At 44.1% G+C, this 23,285-nt stretch overlaps 1 protein-coding gene across 3 annotated transcripts in view; it reads left to right on the top strand.

Annotated features, from left to right (window-relative positions):
* Positions 1-23,285, top strand: part of RGS6 (regulator of G protein signaling 6) — a 287,350-nt gene that overhangs the window by 228,681 nt on the left and 35,384 nt on the right. For all 3 annotated transcript variants that reach the window (XM_054161559.1, XM_054161561.1, XM_054161560.1), the window contains exons 13-15: positions 3,748-3,858; positions 7,042-7,167; positions 16,337-16,523. In XM_054161559.1, coding sequence (XP_054017534.1) covers positions 3,748-3,858; positions 7,042-7,167; positions 16,337-16,523 — 424 coding nt within the window. The remainder of the gene's footprint in view (positions 1-3,747; positions 3,859-7,041; positions 7,168-16,336; positions 16,524-23,285) is intronic.

Here is a 23,285-nt window from a genome sequence, read left to right as displayed (position 1 = left end):
GGTAGGTATTTACTTGATGAGATGGGCTCAGTAAAACTCATTCACTTGTGAACACTGACTCCTGTCCACATAACACACCTGTTGTTCAAGTTTGTAAGGAGCTATTGACCTCATAAATACAACATTGTCAATCCCAAAAATCCCATCTGGCTTTCATTAAAACTCAACAGAAGATTTTTCCTGTTTTGAAAAGGCTTTGAAATTCACCTTTTCTTCTTCTTCTTTTTTTTTTTTTAACTGATCCCAAATTGGTTAAGAAAATGAGGCTACCAAAGTCTGTGCAAATTGAGAACCAGGAGAAATGCCAGTAAAATAAGAGCAATCAAAAAGTTGTTTTCTTCTGTTTTGAAAGGTTAATTTTGAAATTATAAAGAATTAAAATAATGTTTCTGATACTTGTCTGGGGAAGAAGTGTTCAGTGATGACTTTGAGTGGCAACTGTAGATGGTGGGTCCCAGGGTTTGGTGTGGATAGTGCTGGGAAGCACAGCCTGGATGTGGAGGGTCATGGAGCAGACAGGAGGGAAGCAGAGGGGCTGATGGGTCCAGTGGCTTGGCAGGGGTGGGGATGGAAGAGGAGGAATGAATGTGGATGACCTGAGTTGAACAATTGCCTGAAATAAAAGCCTGTATGGCCTGAAAGCCTGATGTAAAATGCTGAATACAAACACTAGGAACAAATGTGCTGTATAAGGAGATGCTGTTATTAGGAAGTCACTTTTCAGGCTGAGTTCTGCTTTCAGGACTAGTTAAGTAACAGTGTGGCAGATAAGGGTGTTAGAGATGACTTCTTGGCACACTCTACTTGACAGCTGAGCTTGAGAGCAGCACCACCTGCCATTTTTTCAGTACAGCACAAAGGCACTTTCAGGCAGGACAAGGGAAGTAACAAGGAGCAAGTAAGGCAGGGAGTGGTGTCTAATCTGGTATAGGAATAAGACAGAAATTATTGTAATAGCTGTAGACCAATTGCATACATTTTCCATGAATGTATGCTGTTCTGAGGGATAGCCCTTGTCCAGTAGAAGAGGAATGGAAAGGGTCTCAAAAGGTTGTCTCCAACTCCCGTGAAATAAATGCCCACCACTGAATATTATCTTCCCCCCTACTCCCTGTTCACATTCCAAGGACATCCCTCAGGTGTTTCAGGCACCTGGAAACTGTTTTCTTCTCCTTTCTTCACACTGTCAAGTTTAGAATTTGGCAATGAGATTTGAGAAGTTGAGCAAAACTCTCAGTATTTTCTACCTACTGTTTTCCCTGCAGTGTTAGTGCAATCCCACTACACATGGCATCACAGAAATGGCTGGGGAAAACCAGAACATCCTCCTGCCAGAAGCAATCTCAGCTTCCTAGATGAAAATCTGTACTATCCTTGCAGCTCCTCAGAGTTACTGTGAAAGCTTTACAGGGCCCTCTGGTTGCATGACAGTTGGATTCTCAAAGCAAGTGCTGCACCCTTCAGTGAACTCTTCTGCCACCTCTTCTACCAGAAATACAGCGAGAGACTGAAAGTCCATGCTTGCATTTTGACAAAATGCTTTCCCTTAGGAGTACCCCCTATACCCTCTTTTAGACAGTAAGACAATGATTCTGTTGCTGTCATTATAGCAAATCAGCAAATGTGCTTCACAATTCCTCCTTGGTTCATCTAATTTCATTTTTTCACCTTTTATTTTTATTAGTACTTGTACTAGCACCTCTGATGCCACCATATTATTTTATCAGGAGCAATTCAAGTTTCACAGGAGATATCTCCTGATTGATCCTTTTTGTTGGTGGTGGTTGTTGCTTTCTTTTTTTAAACCAGCCCTCCCCCTCATTGATGTTTCAGGGATTGCTGCTGCTCTCTGAAATTGGACGCTGCTCCCTCCTCCAACCCTTGACCCACAGCAGTCATGAAATGTAATTAATTAAATGAGATAAGACAGCCCTGAGTGCCCTAAGGGGCAGTGGGAACCTGCTGTGGTTACAAAAGTGTATGATTTTAATGCCTCATGATAAGAGCTAGGACAAACAAAAAGAAATAATTACTGTAGAGCAGGTCAGGGAAACTTTCTGGCTTTTGTGACCCTTTGTTTCACAGGGTATTTTCATCCCCCTGCCTTTTTGAGATGTGGAAGACCAGAAGCAAAGTTTAGCATGGACAATCACAGTGCAAGCAGATTAGTTGTTCAGTATGATGAGACTCAATTAACTTAGTTAATTACTTGGCAAACCCAGACCAAAAAAAAATTTATAAGTGCCTTAGAGTGTTTCCAATATAGACTATTAGACAAATTTCTTTTGATTTGTTTCATATATGCTGCCTTTCTTTTGTAAAAACATGCCCCTAGCCCCAACCCCAGTGGAATTCCTGAATCACTTATGCAAGCAGACACCGTTCTTTTCCCAGGAAGCTCTCTGACTCTCATCCCAGTTAGGATTAGAGGCTGTATGTCTTATCTCGCTTCAGGAAGGATATTAAGGTGCTGGAACTGGTCCAGAGGAGAACAGTGAGGAGGCTGGAGGGAAAGCTGTATGAGGAAAGGCTGAGAGAACTGGGGGTGTTCATCCTGGAGAGGAGAAGACTTAGAGGGGACCTTATCACTCTCTACAACCACCTAAAATGAAGTTGTAGTTAGGTGTGGGTTGCTCTTCTCCCACGCAACTAGTTATAGGACAAGAGGGCATGGTATGAAGCTGCACCAGGGGAGGTTTAAGTTGGATATTAGAAAGCAATTCCTCACAGAAAGGGTGTTACGCACTGGAATGGGCTGCCCAGGGAGGTGGTGGAGTTGCCATCACTGGAAGTCTTCAAGAAAAGATTGGATGTGGCACTTGGTGGCATGGTTTAGCTGATGTTGTGGTGTTGGATCATAGGCTGGACTTGAAGATCTCAAGAGGTCCGGTCCAGCCTAAATAATTCTGTAATTCTGTGATCTGACTTGTCATGAAGCAAGCCAGTATAAAGGCCAGGTGCTTTTCCAGCCTGCAATTTGCTAATTCTAAGTTAATTATTGTAAACTACTGTTGAAGCATTTCAGTATACCACAGAGTCACAAAATCACCAAGGTTGGAAGAGACCTCAAAGATCATTAAGTCCAACCTGTCACCACAGATCCCATGATGAAACCATGGCACCAAGTGCCACATCCAATCCCCTCTTGAGCACCTGCAGGGATGGTGACTCCACCTCCTCCCTGGGCAGCCCATTCCGATGGCGAACGACTCTCTCTGTGAAGAACTTTCTCCTCACCTCGCAAAGAAGTGGTCTGTAGCCTGAAGCTCAGGACTGTGATCTTCCAAAGGCTTAAGTATGTTCATAGCTACAGCACATGACACTATTTAGACAAGTTACTCCTAATACATGAAGTTAAGTGGGTGCAGTGAAGGGAGGACCTGTGCTCCATAGCCATCCTGTGGCTTGCTAGGGGAAGTCCTACTGTAGCAATACAGCTCTTCCCTCATCAGGGTTTATGTGGGCATCTCAACAGAGATGAGCTTGAGGGAAATACTGCAGGGAGCTGCTGGGTGTTAGCAGAGCATTCTTTGCACACACCATCCCTGGGAAAAGGCACTCTTGCTGTGTTGGGGTTGCTGAGAAGCTGATTAATCACTACACAAAACAAACAAACAAACAGAAACCCCAAAGAAACAAAAAAAAGAGTGCTCAGAATAAAAAAGGAAAGCTGTCCCTCCCTGGTGTATGACTGAGCATTCAGGCCCTGCTTTTTTTAATGATTTTTTTATCTTTTTTATATGTCAGTTTAATAGCCTACACAGAGCAGTATGTGGAATATGACCCCTTTATAACTCCTGCTGAGCCTTCCAATCCCTGGATAAGTGATGACACAGCACTGTGGGACATTGAAATGAGGTAAGAATTGGTAGGTTTAAGTAATGTTACAGTTTCCTTACCATTTTGTTTGTGTCCTCTTCCCACTGCCCTTCTTGGATAGGAAGTTGGGTGTCAGTAACTTTACAAGATCCAAGTATGTAGCTAAAGCTTCTGCATTACCACTTCTGTGAATTATTCAGCCCTTACTCGATGTGTAGTACTCTGGAAGTCAGGTAATAAATGTTTTCATCCCTGTCAAGGACATGTGCAGCCTCAGGTCTAACAGTCCACAGGTATAGAATACTGTCAGGAGAGACTTCCTCCTGTACATCTCCTTTGACCCTTGAGAGCCTCCTCTCTTCTCCTCCTTGAGCTGCGCTGCTCCAACTCTGCTCCTGTCATGGGATCCCATGAAAGATGCTGCTGGCAGATTGGGATGAATTGATTCTTCCAGCTGTACAGAAGTAGTTTTGGCACAGGAGCCAGAGGAGTGTAACTCACATGTAATGTGTGGGACTTGGCAGGTCAGAATTGTAATAGATTGACAAAGTGAGTTTGGTCCTCACTTGTTAGTGTCTCTGTTATGGTATTTACTAGATGAAAAGGAGGAGGAATTACTGTAGGACCTCCAATGCCTTGTGCTTCAGAGAGTTTCTTCAAAAACACAAGCACAGCACCTCAATTTAGATCATATTTTGCCCATGTGATGCTGGTGCAAGGGAGACCTGACCGGAGTTTACATCTCTTGCCATCTCAGGCTGTCCACAGCTCTCATAGCAGGGCTAGAATTATCCTGCCTGCCAATATATCTAGCACCTATCTTAGCAGGTTTGAATGGAATCATCATGTCATGTATCTCCTTCGCTGCTCTCATCCTGTGGTCAACTACTGCAAGTGCTCAGAAGCTTTTCCCACTGTTGAGCTGCTGCTGCTCAGCAGCAGTCCTGAACTGGGAGTTCAATTTAGTAAATTCTTTAAAAAAGAATGCCAAATCTGATCTTCTCTGTTCCTGAACAATTATGTAAAGTTTAAGATGCTACCAGCCTAAGAAAAACAATTCATTGTGACTCAGTGTTCCAGGAAAAGGGCAAGTTGTTTCCCTATTTAAAACCCATGTGTCCTGGGATGCAAAAGATGTTTTCACTTGCTTCTCTAACGTTCACAGAAAACTGTTTCTTCCCTAATCTCTGCTCCTCTTCACATAATTTAATATTTTGTCCTTTTCAGTCAGTTCTCTTGTTTCTCCATCCTTCCTAGCAGGGCTAGAACCAGATAGAGCCCCTGCAAAATACTCCTCTGGTGGGCCTCTCACTCACAAGGTAGTCAAGGCATCCATTGTTTCTGTATCTGTTGAGGTAGTTGCAAATATCAGAGGGGCCAGAGTGTCCCTGAAGAATAAAATTAACCTGGTGTCATGATCTTTATAGGAATTCAAAATAAATGCTTGGCTTCTGCTATGAGTTCAGAGTTAAGGAAGATGATGAAAAAGAGGAAGTTTTGTTGTTGGCAGACGGAAGAACAAACAGCTCTGTATTTCTGTTTTATGCTCTGTTGTAAGAGAACTCACTGCATCTGCATCTAGTTGCAACTTGCATGAATAATTAAATGATCCCCGAGAGCTGCAGTAGCGCTCGCGTTGCCTGCAAAGCTGTTTCCTCAGTTAAGAGAGCAGAGCCCTTGATCAGGAAAACAAAGAGCCTCTCACTTCTGCTGGTAAGGCCAGCTTCTGAGTATGGACAGCCCTGTGCCACTACAGTTCATCCTTCATGGTGCTTAGGACTAGGGAAGCACCACGGAAAGCCTTCGTTTTTAGACAGCGCTTTGGCCTTGTTGTTTGTGCTGAAACATTGCGCAGTAGCAACAAGAGCAGGTACAGCCCTCTGGATCCAGCAGGAAATTCCCTGAGCTCAGCCCATGTGTAGCTCTGCACAAACATGGCGTTCATGTCCCTGTGTCCAGGCTGACTCACTTAACAGGTAGGCTGGCATCTTCACCCTTGTCCACAGTGCTGCTGCTGGCTCCTGAGTGAGCGCAGGAGGAGCCATCCTGAGTACTCTGCACTTCGACTGAGGACATGTCCATCAATTTTGCTTAGTTTTTACACCAAGAAGAAATCAGAGAGGGCATTTTATTTACCCCTTTGGCTTATTTGTCTTCAGCACAGATCGCCACTGTCCCCTCAGGCTCCAGGGTTAGGAATCACTGTGGACACGACGAGACATGTAGTTTAATAGATATGTACTGTTAACAATGGCTCTACTGTCACAAATGTGAGCAGCTGAGCTGTACTTTAATGGTTGTCTCATAGTATGACGCCATCACACCAGAAGCTTTCAAACACTTCGTGAACCCAGATTACGCTCTGATGCAGACTGTCTCGTGGTATCCTCGTTGTGATTTCCAGGCACTGCCTCTCCCCATAGGCATCTCTGCAACATGTCTAGCAATTCAAACAAGAGCTTATATAAGGGGGGTTGTATTAAGAAACAATTTAGGAGAAAGGTGGTTAGTGATTTTGAGTGCCTCTGCATCTCAGTGTCCCAGCTGAGACACAAAATAAGAGTCTGATTATCATAGAGGGGAGGAGGGAGATGCTTTTCAGGTCATCCAAGACTTAGGCATCCAAAAATCAGAGACATTGAAAAATAAAAGGCCACAGCACAGTAATCATTTTCAGAAATCTTGTCTGCACTGCTTCTCAGTGAAAGTGCTTTTTTAAATGCAAATGTGTAACTGAAAATCTGAAGCCAGTTCCAAGTGACCGGCCAGCACTGTGTGGGACACAAGGAGATACTCTGGAGCTCACCAGTGGCCCAGGGAACACTGCTGGGAAATTTCTGCCTTGACATACAAGAGAACCCAAGGTACATTCGAGGAGATACATAAAAAAGTGCACAACTAATAACCATTCAGGTGTCACATGTTGTTTGTTACATGGAATCTACCAGAAACTAGTCTGAAAATCATAAAATTCACTGTCTCTCATTTTGCCATATACACAGCACCCAGATAGTAAAGTTACTTTAATCGTGACCCTAATCTTTATAGCTTCTTTTTGTATGTTATTTGCTAACTTTTATTTCTGCAAAATCTTGTGAACAAAACACCCTCTCCTTGTCTGATAATCCTTCTCCCTTTGCTGCTTAGCAGAAACAGGAGCAGCTGCTCGGACAGCAGGCAGAAATGCACATTCCATCTGTTTTTTCCCTTCTTTCCAAACAGCAAAGAACCTAGTCAGCAGCGTGTGAAAAGATGGGGTTTCTCCATGGATGAGGTGCTGAAGGACCCAGTAGGACGAGATCAGTTCCTTCGTTTCCTGGAATCAGAATTCAGCTCAGAAAACCTCAGGTGAAACTTTTTTTTTTCACTTGAACTGAATGAATGGGGCAAATCCTACCCTCTTGCAAGCATCCATTGGAATAAAGCTGTGAATGGCAGGACTTGGCCCATAGCACTGCTATGCATACCTATACTGGAATTACATACATAGTCTCAGGAACAGCATTTAACAGAGCCCCTGTTGTCCAGTATTCCATGCAAACACTCATGTGTGATGAGGCACAGCATATAGCTATTGAGCCCCCTAACAATATTTGTGTGTTTGTGGCAGGGGTCATGTGAGAGAAAAATAGTATGGAAATCATGTGGCTCATAACTGTTGCAGTGCTGATGCTCACCAAATCAGTTTTGCGACAGCTACTTTTAATTCTGGCACCTCCTAAGTCTTCCAGAGCTTGGTTCTCACCTTAGTAGTGCTCTGTTTGGGTATTCAGAGTACTTGGCTTCTCATGTTGTGAAAAAGACAAAACTTCTATTATGAAACATTATGTAGACACTTATGTGATCATGCATTGGCCTGGGTGTTAATAAATCTGTTGTGCACAACTCTAACTACAGCAGGAACAGGTAGCAACTTACTAAGTTGCCTTTCCTAGAAGATCCAGTTACCTTTCCTAGAAGATCCATTTCCTCTGGCTCTGTCCATAACACTGTTCTAGATGCAGTCCCTGACCTTAGCCCATTGCTCTAAGATCCAGTCCCATTGTAGAGCTGATAGAAAGACGTTGGAAGTGCCAACAGCATGTTTTGTTCTGGGCTAGCAATTATTCAAAGACTTGGTCTATCTCTTCAGCCTATCCAGCTGCAAAACTGAATGCTAAACTTAGTGCCCTAGGATTCCTCACCCCTGCATATTCCAGAACTAATATATCAAGCTATTTTTCCTTACTGATAGCAGAAATCTTCTCACACTGACAGAAAGAGACACTGAGCTAAACCTGCAGCCCTGCCTACATAGCAAGAATCCTGTTTGTCCTAGCACTGATCAAGATATAACCACAGGTTTTATCATCCTTGTCTTGAATCTTATCTCTGATTCCAACCCTAACCTTGAAGTTCACTTTAGGGAAAGCATCTCTCCAGCCTTGGAGGGGGTGAGGTCCATAGAAAAGCAAGTGTATTATTGTATCCTGCAGATACAACCAAACTTGAGGTGCTCCCATGACAGCAAAAGCAAATGCACTACAGTGAACCCAAGGTTTTCAAGGATTGTGCTTGAAATAGGACTGGGGCAAGATTTCAGGTCAGTGTTCAGGATTGCAGACATATTAGTGCTAACTTCATTGCTTGATTCTGCAAAGTTCAAAGAAAATGGGAGAGGGCTCATGCCAGCTGGAAAAGCACCCTGGTGGTTAGAAGTAGATACTCAGTGGCTGAGGTTATGGTTCAGACTCTTGCCTGCACGTGACCAACAACCAAATTTACTGCTGCATTCATCCATTTGTGCAGAAGCAGGATGATTGGTTTTCATCAGGGTGAATGGCTTGTGGATGGGAGCAGGACAAGGTGCAGCCACTGGCAACAGTTTGAGTCAGTGTCAGGGTGCCAGTCTTTTCTCCTGTACTCTAGTGTCTAGGACCCTTGACCTTGCTCCTTTCCCTGATTAGTCCTGGAGAAACAAGAGGATCTAGCAGTAATTTGCCTGCCCTAGATAATGGCAGTATCTAGTAAAAGCTACATTTTTACAGTCTAAATTACACTGCAGAAGCTACATTGTGATGCTGTCTAAGAACATGGATGTGTGTGGGAGCCAGTTCACGTGCTTTCTTTGGGGCAGTCCCAGTGATTGTTGGCAAAGATTACCAGAGAGTTCACAGTTTCACTGGAAGATCCAAGCATGCAGTCAGTCAGGTTTTGGCTTTTGCAGCTTTGATGCTATTCTTAGTTTACACCAGCTAAGAACTTGATTGCACAGCCTTGAAGTTTGTGCTTCATTTAATATTTTTCACATAGAAAATCAAATACATTAGTATGTTTTATCATAAGGATGGTGAAACACTGGAACAGATTGCCCAGGGAGGTAGTTGAGGCCCCAGGCCTGGACATAGTCAAGGTCAGGCTTGACAAGGCTCTCAGCAACCTGATCTAGTAGAGGATGTCCCTGCTCACTGCAGGGGTGTTGGACTAAATGACCTTTGGAGGTCCCTTCCAACCCAAACCATTCTATGATTCTATGAATAAAGGCTGTGAACAATTGACAATTCAATGCAGCCTGCAAGCTAGCCTTTGAGATATGAAAAGGAAATTCCTCAGAAAGTGATTTTAAACAACATTGGATCTGACCATCATATTTATCAGATTTTCCTGTCTGACCAGAAATAAAGCAAGCATGCCAGCAGCAAAACAGTGAAAAAAATCAATGCACTTTCATGTTTGTTGTATTTAAAAACCTGAAAGCTAACTTGTAAGATAAATAAGGGAGTGTCACTAAATCACATAAATGAGCTTGAAATTTAATTGCTGAATAGGTACTGAGCTTGTGTCTGCTTACTGCACTCAGTACAGTGGTGCTCTCTGGCAATCAAATTGCAGTGGTGAAGTGCAAAATTGATGTACAGTATTGAGATGCTCCTCAAATGGGTTTTCTGAAATGTGTCTGGGGTTGCACCAATGAAATCCAACAGGGTTTATGGCTAGTGGGTGTCCCCCACGTTCTTCCCACTCAAACAAATGGAGAGAGTTTCATTAGGAGGAGTTACACCTGTGTCCTCCTTGGTCATTCAGCACTGCTCCTCCTGTGTGTTCTTGCTGGTTTTGAGATGGCCTGTGGCAAAAGGAGGCTGCAAACCAGTGGGCTGGGGTAGAGAAGTTAAATCCCCCATCCTTTTTGGAAGGTATGATTATTAGTTAATATAGGAGTGTTGCTATCATTTTTATGGTATCATTATCATGGTATTGACTTCTGTGGTATTATTATCTGGTGTTTGATTGGTATCAGCAAGCCTGCTTAAAGCTCCAAGTAACAACAGGATGTAAAGGCAGAAATACTAATGAAGAAAACAGGAATAGGATGGATTGCTGGCAGTGGTGCTAGAGAGCAGAATGCGACCCTTCAGAGTTCAGGTGTGGCAGAGTCATTAGGAGTGTGTGGCAGAAGGGAGAACGACTACTGAATGCTTTAAACATGCAAGCAAAAGTTAAGCTGTATCCAAAAGCAAGGTTGGGACCTGTCTCACCTATGCTGGTAGTCTAGAAGCACATGCTTTCTTTGGTATCATCCAGGCTCCCTTTAGAGTGAGAAGAGAGGCTGAAGAGGAGTTGGTGAATCACCCAAGAAGGCTTTCTTTCAGCTTTAAGTAGAAACAGAACTAAAAGCACATAAAGTACACTGTAAAGCACCCACCTCTACCATCTATAAACCTGGAGAGACTGATTCAAATGACAGTATCTGCTTGGTAGACATTTACTGTTAAGTGAGATACATCCCACCCAAATCCTGGGAAGCTGTAAGGAGTTTTCTGAGGGCACAGCATCTAGCACCTGGCAAGCAGAAAAGGAAAAAGAAAACAAAGAAAATAGTCTATGGGTATCTTGTAAGGACTCTCTGGCTGGTAACTATCTGGAGATATGGGAACTGTTGCATTAGGGTTATATTCTTTATTGGGAATGTCAGTACAATCTTCATTAACACTGAGAGGAGTCCTGTAGGCCACTGTGTTGTCCTCAAGGCAGATCTCAGAAAGCAAATGTTGGAAAACACAGGAATTTCTGGTAGTGCTAGAAAAGATATTTCATGAAGTGTGGTGCTGAGAAAGCCTTGAAATGAATGCAACTTAGTAATAGCAAAGGGACCAAATTCTGCTCTTATACCCAGTAGTGTAAGTCCCAAATCATGAGGTTGATTGTGGTGAGGTATTTCCATATCTTCCTAGCTGAGAAAAATTGGTCCCAGTGGGGGTCTTGAGTGAGGCACTGCCAGAGATAGCAGCGGAGTAGACTCAGTGACCTCCCAGGTCTCCTTCCAGCTGTATTTCTGTGTTCTAATAAACTTGCAGGATCATGTCCACCCATCTCCTGGGTTTGGCTGAGACCTGTAACTTATTTATTTACTAGCTGTCCATTATTTATGTGAAAGCAGGAGAGCCAGTCAGTTGGGTTTTTTTCTCAGTTTTTATTTTAACTCTTTCCCCACTCCCCCTTTTATTTCTCCTCTCTGTTGCTATCTTTCGTCTACAATTTGTTTTGACTCTGTTGATTTTTGAAGTACCTAAAATACAGCAGACAAAATGCCAAGTTTCAATTAAAACAAAAAAAACCAAACAAACCAAACCAAAACAACAACAAAAAATCCATCAGAGAGTTGTTATACATTTTTTATGACCTGAAAAATCTCCCGAGACAGCTCAAGATTGCTGAGATGTTCATCTAACTGGTGGATTGATTTATATTTTTTTCTTCCCCCCAACTTCAAAGAGTGTCAGTTGGAAAGGGAAACAACTAAGTGGGAATATGGGACATGGGGAATTTTACTCAAAGGGAAAGGAGGCTGCACACCTGTTTATAGACCCAAATGGAGAACACATGATGCTTTATAAGAATGAAGCTGGCAGTGCAGGAATACAGGTGTTCTGTGTTACTGTGAACATATGTTGAAAATTGAGTTAATCATAAAAGCATTTTACCTGCAGAAAGTGTTTATATCTTCTATGACCCCAATGGCTGAAACGTGTTGCCAGGTGTTTTGTATGGTTTTGGATGTTGGTTTTTGTTTGGGTTTGCTTTGTTTTGGTTGGTTTGGTTTGATTTGGTTTGGTTTTGGTATTGTGGGGAGTTTTAGGGCTTTGGTGGTTTTTTGTTTGGTTGGTTGGTTGTTTCATTTTGGTTTAGTTCGGGTGTTTTTTAGCTTTCATCAGGAAAGGAAAAGTTTGGGTGCTGAGGAGAGTGTGTATATTAAGTAAAACCCACCCAAATCCCTTGTTTTCCAGACAAAAAGTATTTTCACAGGAATTTGGACCAGAGGTCCCTTCCAACTTGGTAGTCTAAGACTGAATTTTATAATTCAAAGCCCAAAGCCCCCGAAAGGGCCGGTGCAATTCTGAGCATTTAGCCGTCGGAGTGCGTGTGTCAGTTGGGGGCGGCTGCCGGAGCCGGGGCTGATCCCGGTCGGGCCAGCAGGGGGCGCCCCAGCTCCGCGCCTGAGTTAGGGACGAGCTGAGCGGGAGCTGGGCCGGCCGGGCTGGGGTTAGGGGGTACCGGCGCATGAGGGGTGGTGAGGTGAAGGCGCAGCTCGTCCTCCTCGCAGTTACGGTGTGGTCTTCTTGAAGTGCTGTGTTAGTGAAGGACCGTGCCCTGCAGCCTTGCTGCAGGTATCTATCCCCAGCATGCCCCACGAGGACAGGTTGCAGCTGCTCTCAGCCACACCAAGCTCACTGTTCCGAGGATCTGACCGTTAAGCTACACGAAGATGTAAATATTTCCCCTCTCGGAACTGCGTGTTGATTTATACCTATTACTTTCATTTATTTCCTTTCCCAAGCATGACGTTAAAATGGTATTCCTTCTGTTGGAGAGAGGAGGTGAGAACAAGACTGTGAGTGGTGAGAGATGTAAGAATAGGTGCACCAGGTACTTACCTGGAGCTGCAGAAGCAATGAGGAGACTGTGTTTATATCCTGAACTCAGTCACTCCCTGACTCCACTCTCAAGCCGGGGTATCGTGTCCCCCCACGATGGAAAGAGCGCTGTCCTTATGTTGGCAGCTGTTTCTCAGTCTCTGGAGTCATCCATGTCTTACCTCTTGCTCAGATTTTAAAAGGAATTTTTGTTTCACATCGTAGCTCAGAAGCAAGCCCCTGCCTTTCCCCAACAGTCTTTCCACTGAGAGACTTCTGCAAACAGCAGCCGCAGTGACCCAGGACCTCCACACTGCCCTGCGGGAAGGCAGAGCAGCCACGCTGGGACCCAGGAGCTCTCCATGCCTTGAAGGGGCTAAGCAGGATAAAACGCCATTCCGGGATATCTCCTGCAAATGACAGCAGCTTAATTACAAGCTGGATGAGGCTGGAATGGTTTATGCCTCTGACAACAGTTTAGAACACCATATTATCAGCCTTCTCCAGATCTTACGTGCTGTTTTATAAAGGGCAAAGACTCTCTGATCAATGCTGCTGTTGCCTCTGTGCAGACAGTCCCTGTGCCAGTCCTGCTCTGCTTATAGGGCACCTGTGGAGAGGACACACGAGGGCATCTCCCTTTCTCTGCCCTGTGCAAGAGGTGTTCACTGGAGATATCTTCCCCCCGCAACTCCCCCGCCCTAGAGAAAGGGAGGAAGCAAAGCATGTGGCTGAAATTGTGGGACTGACTCGGGGAATGCATTCGCACTTTGTATTTGAGCACAAGTTCCAGTGCAGCCATTGCCTCTGCTCCTTTCCTAGGCAGAAATACCTGCTTCTCTGATGCAATTACTTTATAAACCTCATAGGAAGCTTATGCAGTGGCTTCAGGATGATTCCTTGTGGCAGAGAATTTGCCTTGGAGTCGAGGCTTCAGGGCTGGGTACCCCTCTTTGATGTTCCTCAATTTTCAGTTACCAGCTATAGTGAATAGCTTTGAAATTTTTACCAAGACAAAACTCCCCTTTGCCTTGAAGAGGACATCCAGCCTTGGGCATGAATTCACAATCGCTTGCAGTGAAAAGAGCTTGTTCTTGTTAGTGTCAGGTTGGTCTGGTTGGTTGGTTTTCAGATTGAGCCAAATGGTTATTAAAATGGATGGTGCTCCTGTTCTGGCAAGCTGTCACTTCACAGCGCGCCCAGTTCTCTCATGAGCATGCTTTCCCAGCCCGCCTCCCCGGCTCCAGGGGCAGAAGATAAGCCAGCAGAAAATGTTTTTCTCTAGCCAAGTGCTTGTCTGAAGTGTCCCAGCTACTCTGGAATGATTAGCATCTTTTCTCATTGTGCTTTTTCTGCATTCACATGTTCCCATCCCATCTGAAATGGAAAGATAATATTTTTGAAGTAAAAGAAAGCCACATATGGCATCAGATTGTTGCACTGTGAGTGCCACCCTTTACTCTCTGTGTGCCTACGATAAGTGGGAGTGTCATCTTGTGGTTCAGGTACCAAGGCAGGACATCAGGCACACTGAATATCCTGAAGATGAAAAAAGGCCAACCCCGCACACCACTCCACCACTCTATTTTGGTTTATAAAACCAAACATAACTGTGTGAGCACCTCTGGTATGGGACTCCACCAGCACTGGTATAGTGAATGAGCTGCCCCAGTCCATTATACTGACAGCCTGCTAAGAAGCAGGGAAAACCATATGAAGGAGCAAGTGGCTTGTGTAAGTCAAGACTGTGACATTAGTCCCTGTGCATACAGTAGTCCTGCAAATGCTGGAGCAGTGCTGCAAAGGGCAGGCAGTCACACTGTGGGTTACTGATAAGATTGGGCAGGGTGTCCTGCCCAGATGGGGATTCAGGACAGTGGCACAGCCCCCTGATATCTCTTGCAGGTTTCAGAGCACATTATTTGGATGAGAGAAAGGGAGAGTAGGAACAGATGAGAGCACAAGGTGGGACTGACTTAGCAGCAGTGGAGCAAGGGACAAAACGTGTACCTACAAACATGGCCTGCATGGGTGCAGGGAGCATCATTACCCTGCATGCCTGCCTCACAGAGCCGGAATTGGGCAGGCAAGGAGGATTTAGGCTGACCTTGCACGCAGTGCAGATGTCTTTTCCCCAAATGGGCCATTTCCCTCTATTACAAGCAGGGGACCAAGTTAAACTGGTGAGCTGCCTCATTTGATTTTGATAACCCCAGTATTTCTGGCATGGTTAGATACAAGCTGCAGCTGGTGAGGAAGTGAGGGTCAAAACCAGCAGAGGGGTTTATGTCTTCTCTGCCTGCCCTCACTGCTAACAGGATTTTGGTTTGAGAGAGACTGGGTCTTCTTTGCCATGGTGCAGCAGACTGACACCACTGAATCATTTGAGGTTGGAAATAATGCTTTCAGATGAAGTTTAACTGGTTTAATAGATTCCCATAACAGCAAGGAGGCAAGACAAGACTTTCTTGAAGATACCCTGAATAAGCAGTGGCCCAGACAAACCTTTTTGCTACTGCACAGTCTATAGAGCAGAGGTGGGTGTGCAATAGCAGTGCAGGGCAGGAGATATAAGGCAATTTCATCTCTCCTTGTCATCCCTGGGCCATGAGCTCATTTGCCATGTGATGGGAAAGAGCTGGTTATTGCAGGTGACTGCAAAGGACACATATGTACCTATCTGCCCTATAGCCCTTGGCACTTCTCGCTGCAGAGCACTATTGTACCCATTCAGCTGAGTTGCAGGACCTGGGGCACCCAGTGCAGAGGCTGCAACGAATAACTTCTTGCTAGAAGTTAAAGTTCTCCAAAACAAAAGGCTACTAGGGGCTATGCATCTTCTGAATTAATCACCCAAAAGAGCATATTTCTGACAAGAATAAATAAAACTAGCACCACCAACAAAATGCCCTTTGTTTGTTCCTAGGGTAAAAGATAACACGTTTCGCTTGCAAAAGTATTCTGTGGTCTTTGGTTTCACAGATCAAGATGTGAATTCTGCCCTTAGCCATCAAAGAGATTATCTCCTCAATGTTTATGAAGTTACTTTAAATGATAGGTGTGGTCCAGTCAAGAAAATACCCCTGTAGTTTTAGAGTATGGCCATGACAAGAGGCATCTTTTTCCATGGCATCCATCTGAATGCTGATCAGTTTACAGGTCACTAAACCCCCAAATTTCTCTGAAGTGCCAGTGCTATAACTTCACCCTGGAAATGCTATGAATTTTAAGTTTATTCTCCACTTTGCATCCCCTCTGGACAACTGATCCTGCAGGAAGGAATGACCAACAGATTGTAGCAGGGCTGTGGGAGGCAGAGCCTACTCCCTTTCTCCAGCTGCATGGCTCTGGGCACTTCCTATTTGCATGGAAATATAACACTTCCACAGGAGAGGTTTGAATAAGAGCTATCACTTCTTAAAGTCACTGTTCTGATCTTAGCTACAGTGTAAAGGTCTGGTGTAAAGCATACCACACTTCCCCCTGAAATCATGCTAAATGGGGAGTCTTCTGTGAATTTCAGCTAGATGCAGGGTCAAGCAATATGTCTGTGTTTTGGGATTTTCCACAAAGTCTTATCGAGGTATATCTCTTTTTTTCCCCCTTTTAATTTTTGTCTAGTACAGGTTTTGGTTGGCTGTCCAAGATCTCAAGAAACAACCTCTACAGGATGTAACCACTAGAGTGGAAGAAATCTGGCAAGAGTTTCTGGCTCCTGGGGCCCAAAGTGCTATCAACCTGGATTCCCACAGCTATGAGAAAACAAGCCAAAATGTCAAAGACCCAGGGAGATACACATATGAAGATGCACAGGTTTGGGTTTGATTTTATAGAACCGCTGCTAATAAAGCTCTCAGTTTTACTGTGATAGTCCACTACTACATTGTCACTGATCACTTGTATGAAAAAGGAGCTGCACAGTTGGAAGTGACTTTGAGGATATCTATTCAAGCCGAGTAAATGATATTTTCTTTGAATCTATCAGTTATAACAGTCCAATGCTCCTCTGGGAACAAATGCTCCAAAATTTATAAGTCTGCAAGCCGCAGTGAGCTGGAGCCATGTCTCAGAGAAAGCAGAGATGAAAGAGTGCTGTAAAGTTCAGTTTGTCTCTCTGTACTCCCTGTCACCAAAGTCTGGCATATTTACAGAATGGCTGATATTATATCAAAGTCCTGGTTAATACACTTTTTTTTTTTAATCATTTATTTATTCATATCTAATTACACCTCTACCCACCCACCAAACCCCAAATGCTGCAGCTCCCTCCAACACAGCTAGAAACTTGCCTGCATCAGGAGCAGTGTGGCCAGCAGGAGCAGGGAGGTCATTCTCCCCCCATACGCTGCACTGGTTAGGCCACACCTGTGTCCAGTTCTGGGCCCCTCAGTTTAGGAAGGATGTTGACTTGCTGGAACGTGTCCAGAGAAGGGCAATGAAGTTGGTGAGGGGTTTGGAACACAGCCCCTATGAGGAGAGGCTGAGGGAGCTGGGGTTGCTTAGCCTGGAGAAGAGGAGGCTCAGGGGAGACCTTATTGCTGTCTACAACTACCTGAAGGGAGGTTGTAGACAGGTGGAGGTTGGTCTCTTCTCCCAGGCAACTAGCACCAGAACAAGAAGACACAGTCTCAGGCTACGCCAGGGGAGGTTTAGGCTGGAGGTTAGGAAGAAGTTCTACACAGAGAGAGTGATTGCCCATTGGAATGAGCTGCCCGGGGAGGTGGTGGAGTCACCATCATTGGGGGTGTTCAGGAGGAGATTTGATAGGGTGCTTGGTGCCATGGGTTAGTTGATTAGGTAGGATGGATTAGTTGATAGGTTGGATACGATGATCTTGAAGGTCTCTTCCAACCTGGTCTATTCTATTCTGTTCTGTTCTGTTCTGTTCTATTCTATACCTTAATGATAGGACAGTAGGCAATGCAGCGAGCTCAATCCTTTCCTCCTAAGGGCCTCAGTTTTATCAGGGAAATTTTGCAGATAAAGTGTACAGGGGAAAAAAAATGCCTTTAGGAGAACAGATAATTTGAGAAAAACAGTTACAGGAGGGGATAAAGCTGCATAACCTTCTGAGAAAGTTAAAATGTCAGTTTATAAAGGCTAAACATAAAGAGAAAAAAAGAAAGGAGGAATCATTTGGCAAATATTACCAGGGATACAATTAAAAGATACCCTCCTTGTAATACTTTTTAAAATCAAAATCGTGTAGTAAAACCAACAGAAAATAGAGTAATTATTCTCTTTTTTTTATATATATATTGGTGTTCAAAGGCAGGTCTTCAAAATACTCCACTAACAAAATATTTCCATCTCAGGGGAGATGTTGTAGACCACTTATACAAGGCTAGGCAATGAATTTTTCAAGCCAGCATTATTTTCCTGCGTGCGATCCTGCTCGTCGGGGCTGGCGTAGAAGGATGTACACAAAGTTTCAAGTCAATCCCTTGTGAATATCAGGCAACTGAAATGTTATTTGTACAGCTGAGGAGCACAGGGCTATGGAGACATTCTGGCTAAGATTTTTTTGTATTTTTTTTTTTGCTTTTCAGTTTTAGTGAACAAAAAAACTTCTTTAGAATTTGCATCACCTGAAGAAAATGATGATGGCAAAATGCAGGTTAAAGCAGATAGGTGAACTGATTAAATTGATAAGTAGAAGTGCTGAGAAAGAGAGAGATGTTTAGACATTGAGTAATCAGAAGGAGGCATGAGGGATTTTTGTCTTGTCCTAATCAGTTTGTAATGTAATTGCCATTCAAAAGAGAGTTGATGAAATCAAGCTAGAGCTCTTGACTGCAGTTTTAAGGTCTGTGGATTAAGTTTATTTCCGAGGATTTCTATGCTGATGGATGTCCTCAACTCATCTATTTTGGTTCACAGAAACAGAAGTATGAATCAAAGGTAGACCGTCAGGCCCAGCTATGATCCTCATGGAGATTAAGTGTGTGCCAGGAAAAGATAAAGCACTGTGGAAGGTGGACCCAGTTACCTTCTTGTGCAATAGACTTCTGGTAGTTCTCCAAAAAGCCAGGCAAGCTGTTCCTAACTGCTTGACCAAATACCTAAGACTGACTGACAAAAGCAGTGGGAAACCAGACAGTGCTGAAGAGCATAGTGCTGGAACAGTGTTGGCTGTTGCTGGCTCATCCTGGAGAGGGAACATTTTTGTTTGCTCACTGCTTCACAGGACCAAATATAGCTCCCCTGAATTCCTCAGGTACCATCCTGGCATCTCCCTCACATCAGTCTTGCTACCTTGGGGGTTCTGTTGTCCATGAATCACTGGCAGGTCATAGCCCAGCTCCTTATCTCAGCACTCCGGCACCAGGAGCCCATGAGAGCTCCCACACATCCCATGTTCCTAGAGACACAACCAGTCAAAACACCCTACTGTGGGAGGGAAAATAGGAGTATCTTTAGCACAAAGAGGAAAACAACTGTAATGTCCTTGTGAATAAAGAAAAGAAAAAAATTAGTTTTCTGAACAGCACATTCTTTGAATGCCTGCAGCTCTGAGATTCAAAGAGCAAAGCAGAAAGTTGGCTGAACTGAGAAAATGAATTGCTGCTCCTGCAGTGGAAAAGTAGGAGAAGGTGATATGGCACTCTAGCCCTTGTAGCTGACCTGGGAGACCTGCAAAATACCAATTCTGTATAAAAAGTGCTGGGAATGAATACATTGCTGTACTTGGGAAGAGGAAGATGTAGCAGCACGCAGTGTTCTTCAGGGTACTGAATGCATTATAACCATAAGTTGAAAGCAAAGCGTCATCTGTTATCAGACGCTTAACGGTCTACATGAGTGTGCTTCTTAACACAGCCCTGGCTCCCAGCCCCAAAGAGCTCTCCCAGATGCTGCATGACCATCTGGTAAGACAACTGTCCTAGAAGGAAACATGGAGAAAAGGAGGCTCCTGATGAGCATGCCTCTCACTTAAGACCTCTTTGTACCAACACTGCTTGTGCTCAGAAGGCAAATGGTTCCTCTGTTTAAGAAAAGTGACACTGAAAATCTCAGCTCCAAACATAGTCAAAGAGCTCCTAATCCAAACCTGAATGTAGTGTGCATTTGTTATTTCAGACAGACCGCTTTCTAAGATGGATTCCTGTATTACAGAAACAAGTGCTTTGCCATTTCTCCATCTCAACTTAAGATATTTACCCTTCTGTGTGTCTCTGGCTGCTGGTGCACTCTGCAGACCTGCACTGGTCTGCTTGCCCAGAGCTCCCTTCTTTTCCTGTGTCTCCTGCATCTGCCCTCGTTCACCCTGTGCCCCACTCAAGGTATGCCAGCTTGCCCTGGCTCCCAGCAGAGTGTGCTGTGCCAGCTCAGCCTGTGCTTGCCTCTCTAGCCATCCAGTTTGCTGCTGTTTCCCATCTTCAAGCAGCTCAGCCCCTGCTTATAGCTCTGTCCTGATCATTGGCTCTCCCAGCTATCTTCATCTCAGCACCTTTTGTCATTTTAGCGCTGGGCCCCTCCAGAGGCAAGCCTACCAATTTAGCTGATTATTTTCTGTTCTTAAACAACTGTCCACTGAGTAAAATATTATGATTACCTAACCATTTCCACTGGGGACTAAAACAGCTTTTAATACAAGGGGCACCGTCAGGAAAGGTCAGTTCAATTAAATAGTGAACTACTTAGCAGGATGTGAGCTCCCACAGGAATTGTCAGCATCATTGAACAACCGATATGGGGCCCCACAATATGAAACAGGCACAGACAGCTTTGGAAAGTAAATAGGTTTGAGTCCATCTGAACAGCCTCCTTTGGCTAATGAAGCTGCTGACAGACGAAGTAATTTATCTTCAACATGGGAACCCAGAGTTCTCAGTTTATGACTTATCTGTATAACATGTTATTAGTTTTTAAGCATTTCCCAATCCACCACCATCTTCAGGCATCTCCTTGCCTGCCCTGTCTTCAGAAAGTCTTTAATCCCTTCTTCAGTCCCTTGGCACTGGGACTGGTATCGTAAGAATGCATTGTGTCTCCTGATAATAATGTTTGCTTATAGGGACATTTGCTGGTATGCTTCAGAGCCAGGTATGCTTGATTAAGGTAAGCCACATGGTTGTTTTTGGAATTTCTTTCCTGTTTGCTTTGTTTAGTTTTCTTCTTTAATAAATAACATAGAATTTTAGATTGGCATTCCTTTACCTGAACTAACCAGCTATTGTTTTTGTGAAGATGATTCAGGGAAATTCAGTTCTAATCCTGGCTCAGTTAGGGATTTTAACTGTACTGTGTAGATCCTTAGCTAATTCCAGAGCGGATTTAGACCATAATACCAAACTCCAGATTGCTCAAACCAGAAATGTACTTGGCCCAGATCTGAATCATAGAGCGGTTTGGGTTGGAAGAGACCTTTAATAGTCATGTAGTCCAGTTCCCCTGTAGTGAGCAGGGCCATCGTTAGCTAGATAAGGTTGCTCAGAGCCCCATCCAGCCTGACACTGAATGTTTCCAGGAATGGGGCGTTGTGGTGGGTTGACAGATTTTAAAGGTACAGCCTAAAACTACCATAGGCATCTACCACCAATCTCAGCAATACATGCAAGTGTTTCACCACCTTCATTGCAAAAAAAAATTCTTCCTTAAATCTGTTCTGGGATTTAAGATTTGGGCCCAGTGCTTGCTCTCAGCTGCCCCAGGTGTTGGTGCAGTTAGTTCTGGACTGTGCTAGAGATGCAAGTGTTTGCAGGATGCATCGGTGGTCAGACCTCAGTTTATGTTCTGTCCCATCCAATAAAACTCGACAGGATCCCATTTCATCCAGAAACAAACTCCAAGTGTAAGCAAGGATCTCTTGGAAACAGAATGTTATTTTCTACCAAGGAAAGTAAGAGGTGACCTCTCTTCCACTGACCTTTTCTTCTCAAGTATGCAGAGGATGTGAAAGCAAGCATGGATGATGCTCAGGCCTCCTGGAGATTTTTGACAGCCTGGACCTTCCTGTGGAAGTCAGGACTGCAAAAGGCCTTGACTTTTATCCTTTTCTCCTCCTTTGCCTCTGATTCCATGGGACTGAAGGAGAAAATACTTCTTTACATTGCGTGGTGGTTGCCTTGCCTGTATGTGGCTCATGGTGACTGGAGAAACACCTTCACGCACAGCCTCTCTGTTGCTGTATATTTGTTATGCACACAAACAGAAATGCAAGCTCCTTCCTTTGTGGATTTCACAAGACATCTGACAACCAAACAGAATCTAAAACCAAGAGCCCCACAAATACACCCAGAAGAGCAATTAGGTGTCTGGAGCAGAAATTAGGGAAGTGATGTTGGAGGTTTTTGTTGGCATTCCTGGTGCTGCACAAAGCAGGAAACAAAAGACTTGAAGCAGAGGTCTGCAGAGGAGCAGATATTCACTGTTACTACTTTCCTGGGATTTATTTCTGAAGTGTGCACACACAGGGCACATCAGAAAGTACTTCTTTTATCCTTTGCCTTTCATTTTAATTTGTAGCTTAGTAGTCATGTTATACGAAAACCATCTAACATCCAGCCTTTGTTTTGCCATTGCCTTTCTGTCTCTGAAGGCACCAGGGATCAAACTACTGTCTAAGCTAACGCCCCTCTGCTACAGACAAGCAGAAAAAAAGGGCTAGGAAAAAGTCCTTGCACACACAAGTGATGGAAGACAGCAGATCTCTCCAAATGAAGGATCATGGGAACGGAGTGACAAGAACAGTCAGCATATTCCCACAGGATAGTAGTCTGCCTGTTATTCAGGGTGTTGGTCCTGCCAAGCTGTCTAGAACTACACACATGAACCTCATGTGCCTGACATTTCCTAATGCCAAAAAAAAATGTTTAAATGCATTACATGGGCAAACCTCTACCTTGCTTAAAAATTCCATTCAGCACTTGAACACTGGGACTCTTGTGCCAGTAGTGTACACTGTGCTAGCAGTGCACACTGTGCTGCTTGAATGCAAGAAACAACTGCATGTCAAATCTCCTCTTAGTGTGAAGGTCAGGAAGCTGCTGGCACTGTTCTGTTTCTCCCAGGCAGGGAGTAAAAGTGCTTGCAAGTGCATACAGTTCTACTCGAGAAGCCAGGACTCCAGGGAGTCTAATTCCTATGGATGATAGTTGGTTCTTCTGGATAACTCAGTTCCACACCTGCCCAAAGCCATGTGCTGTAGGATCATTGCAGCCTTTCATTTTTCTAAAGGTTTGTCATCTCTTAAAGCATCTACCCTTGCAATTAAAACAAATAACCAAAACCAACAACTACTAACCAGCCTTAGGGAGATGTATCAACAATGCATTTCACATCTCCCCTTCTCAGCCTGCAGCAGTTAGGACTGTTCTGTGCTGTCAGGATGGGGTTCATTGGCAAAAGATTGTAAGATTTAGATACACATTTATAGAGTGGACTCCAGTAGCTTGAATTCAATTGCTTCAAGGCAGTCCAAGGTGACATAGCAGTAGATACCTTGCAGGCAAAATGTTGATGAGGCACAGAAAGCTGTTCATGTGTCCAGCAGATTCTCTAGGTAGGCATTCCCTAGATAGGCAGAGCTGGTGGTCCCTATCTTAACTCAGCCACTTTTACTTGGAAGCTGTA

The sequence above is a fragment of the Dryobates pubescens genome, chromosome 5 (genome assembly GCF_014839835.1).
Source record: "Dryobates pubescens isolate bDryPub1 chromosome 5, bDryPub1.pri, whole genome shotgun sequence".
Lineage (NCBI taxonomy): Eukaryota > Metazoa > Chordata > Aves > Piciformes > Picidae > Dryobates > Dryobates pubescens.
The sequence above is the reverse complement of the archived record's forward strand: the minus strand, read 5'-3'. Positions and strand labels throughout refer to the sequence as shown.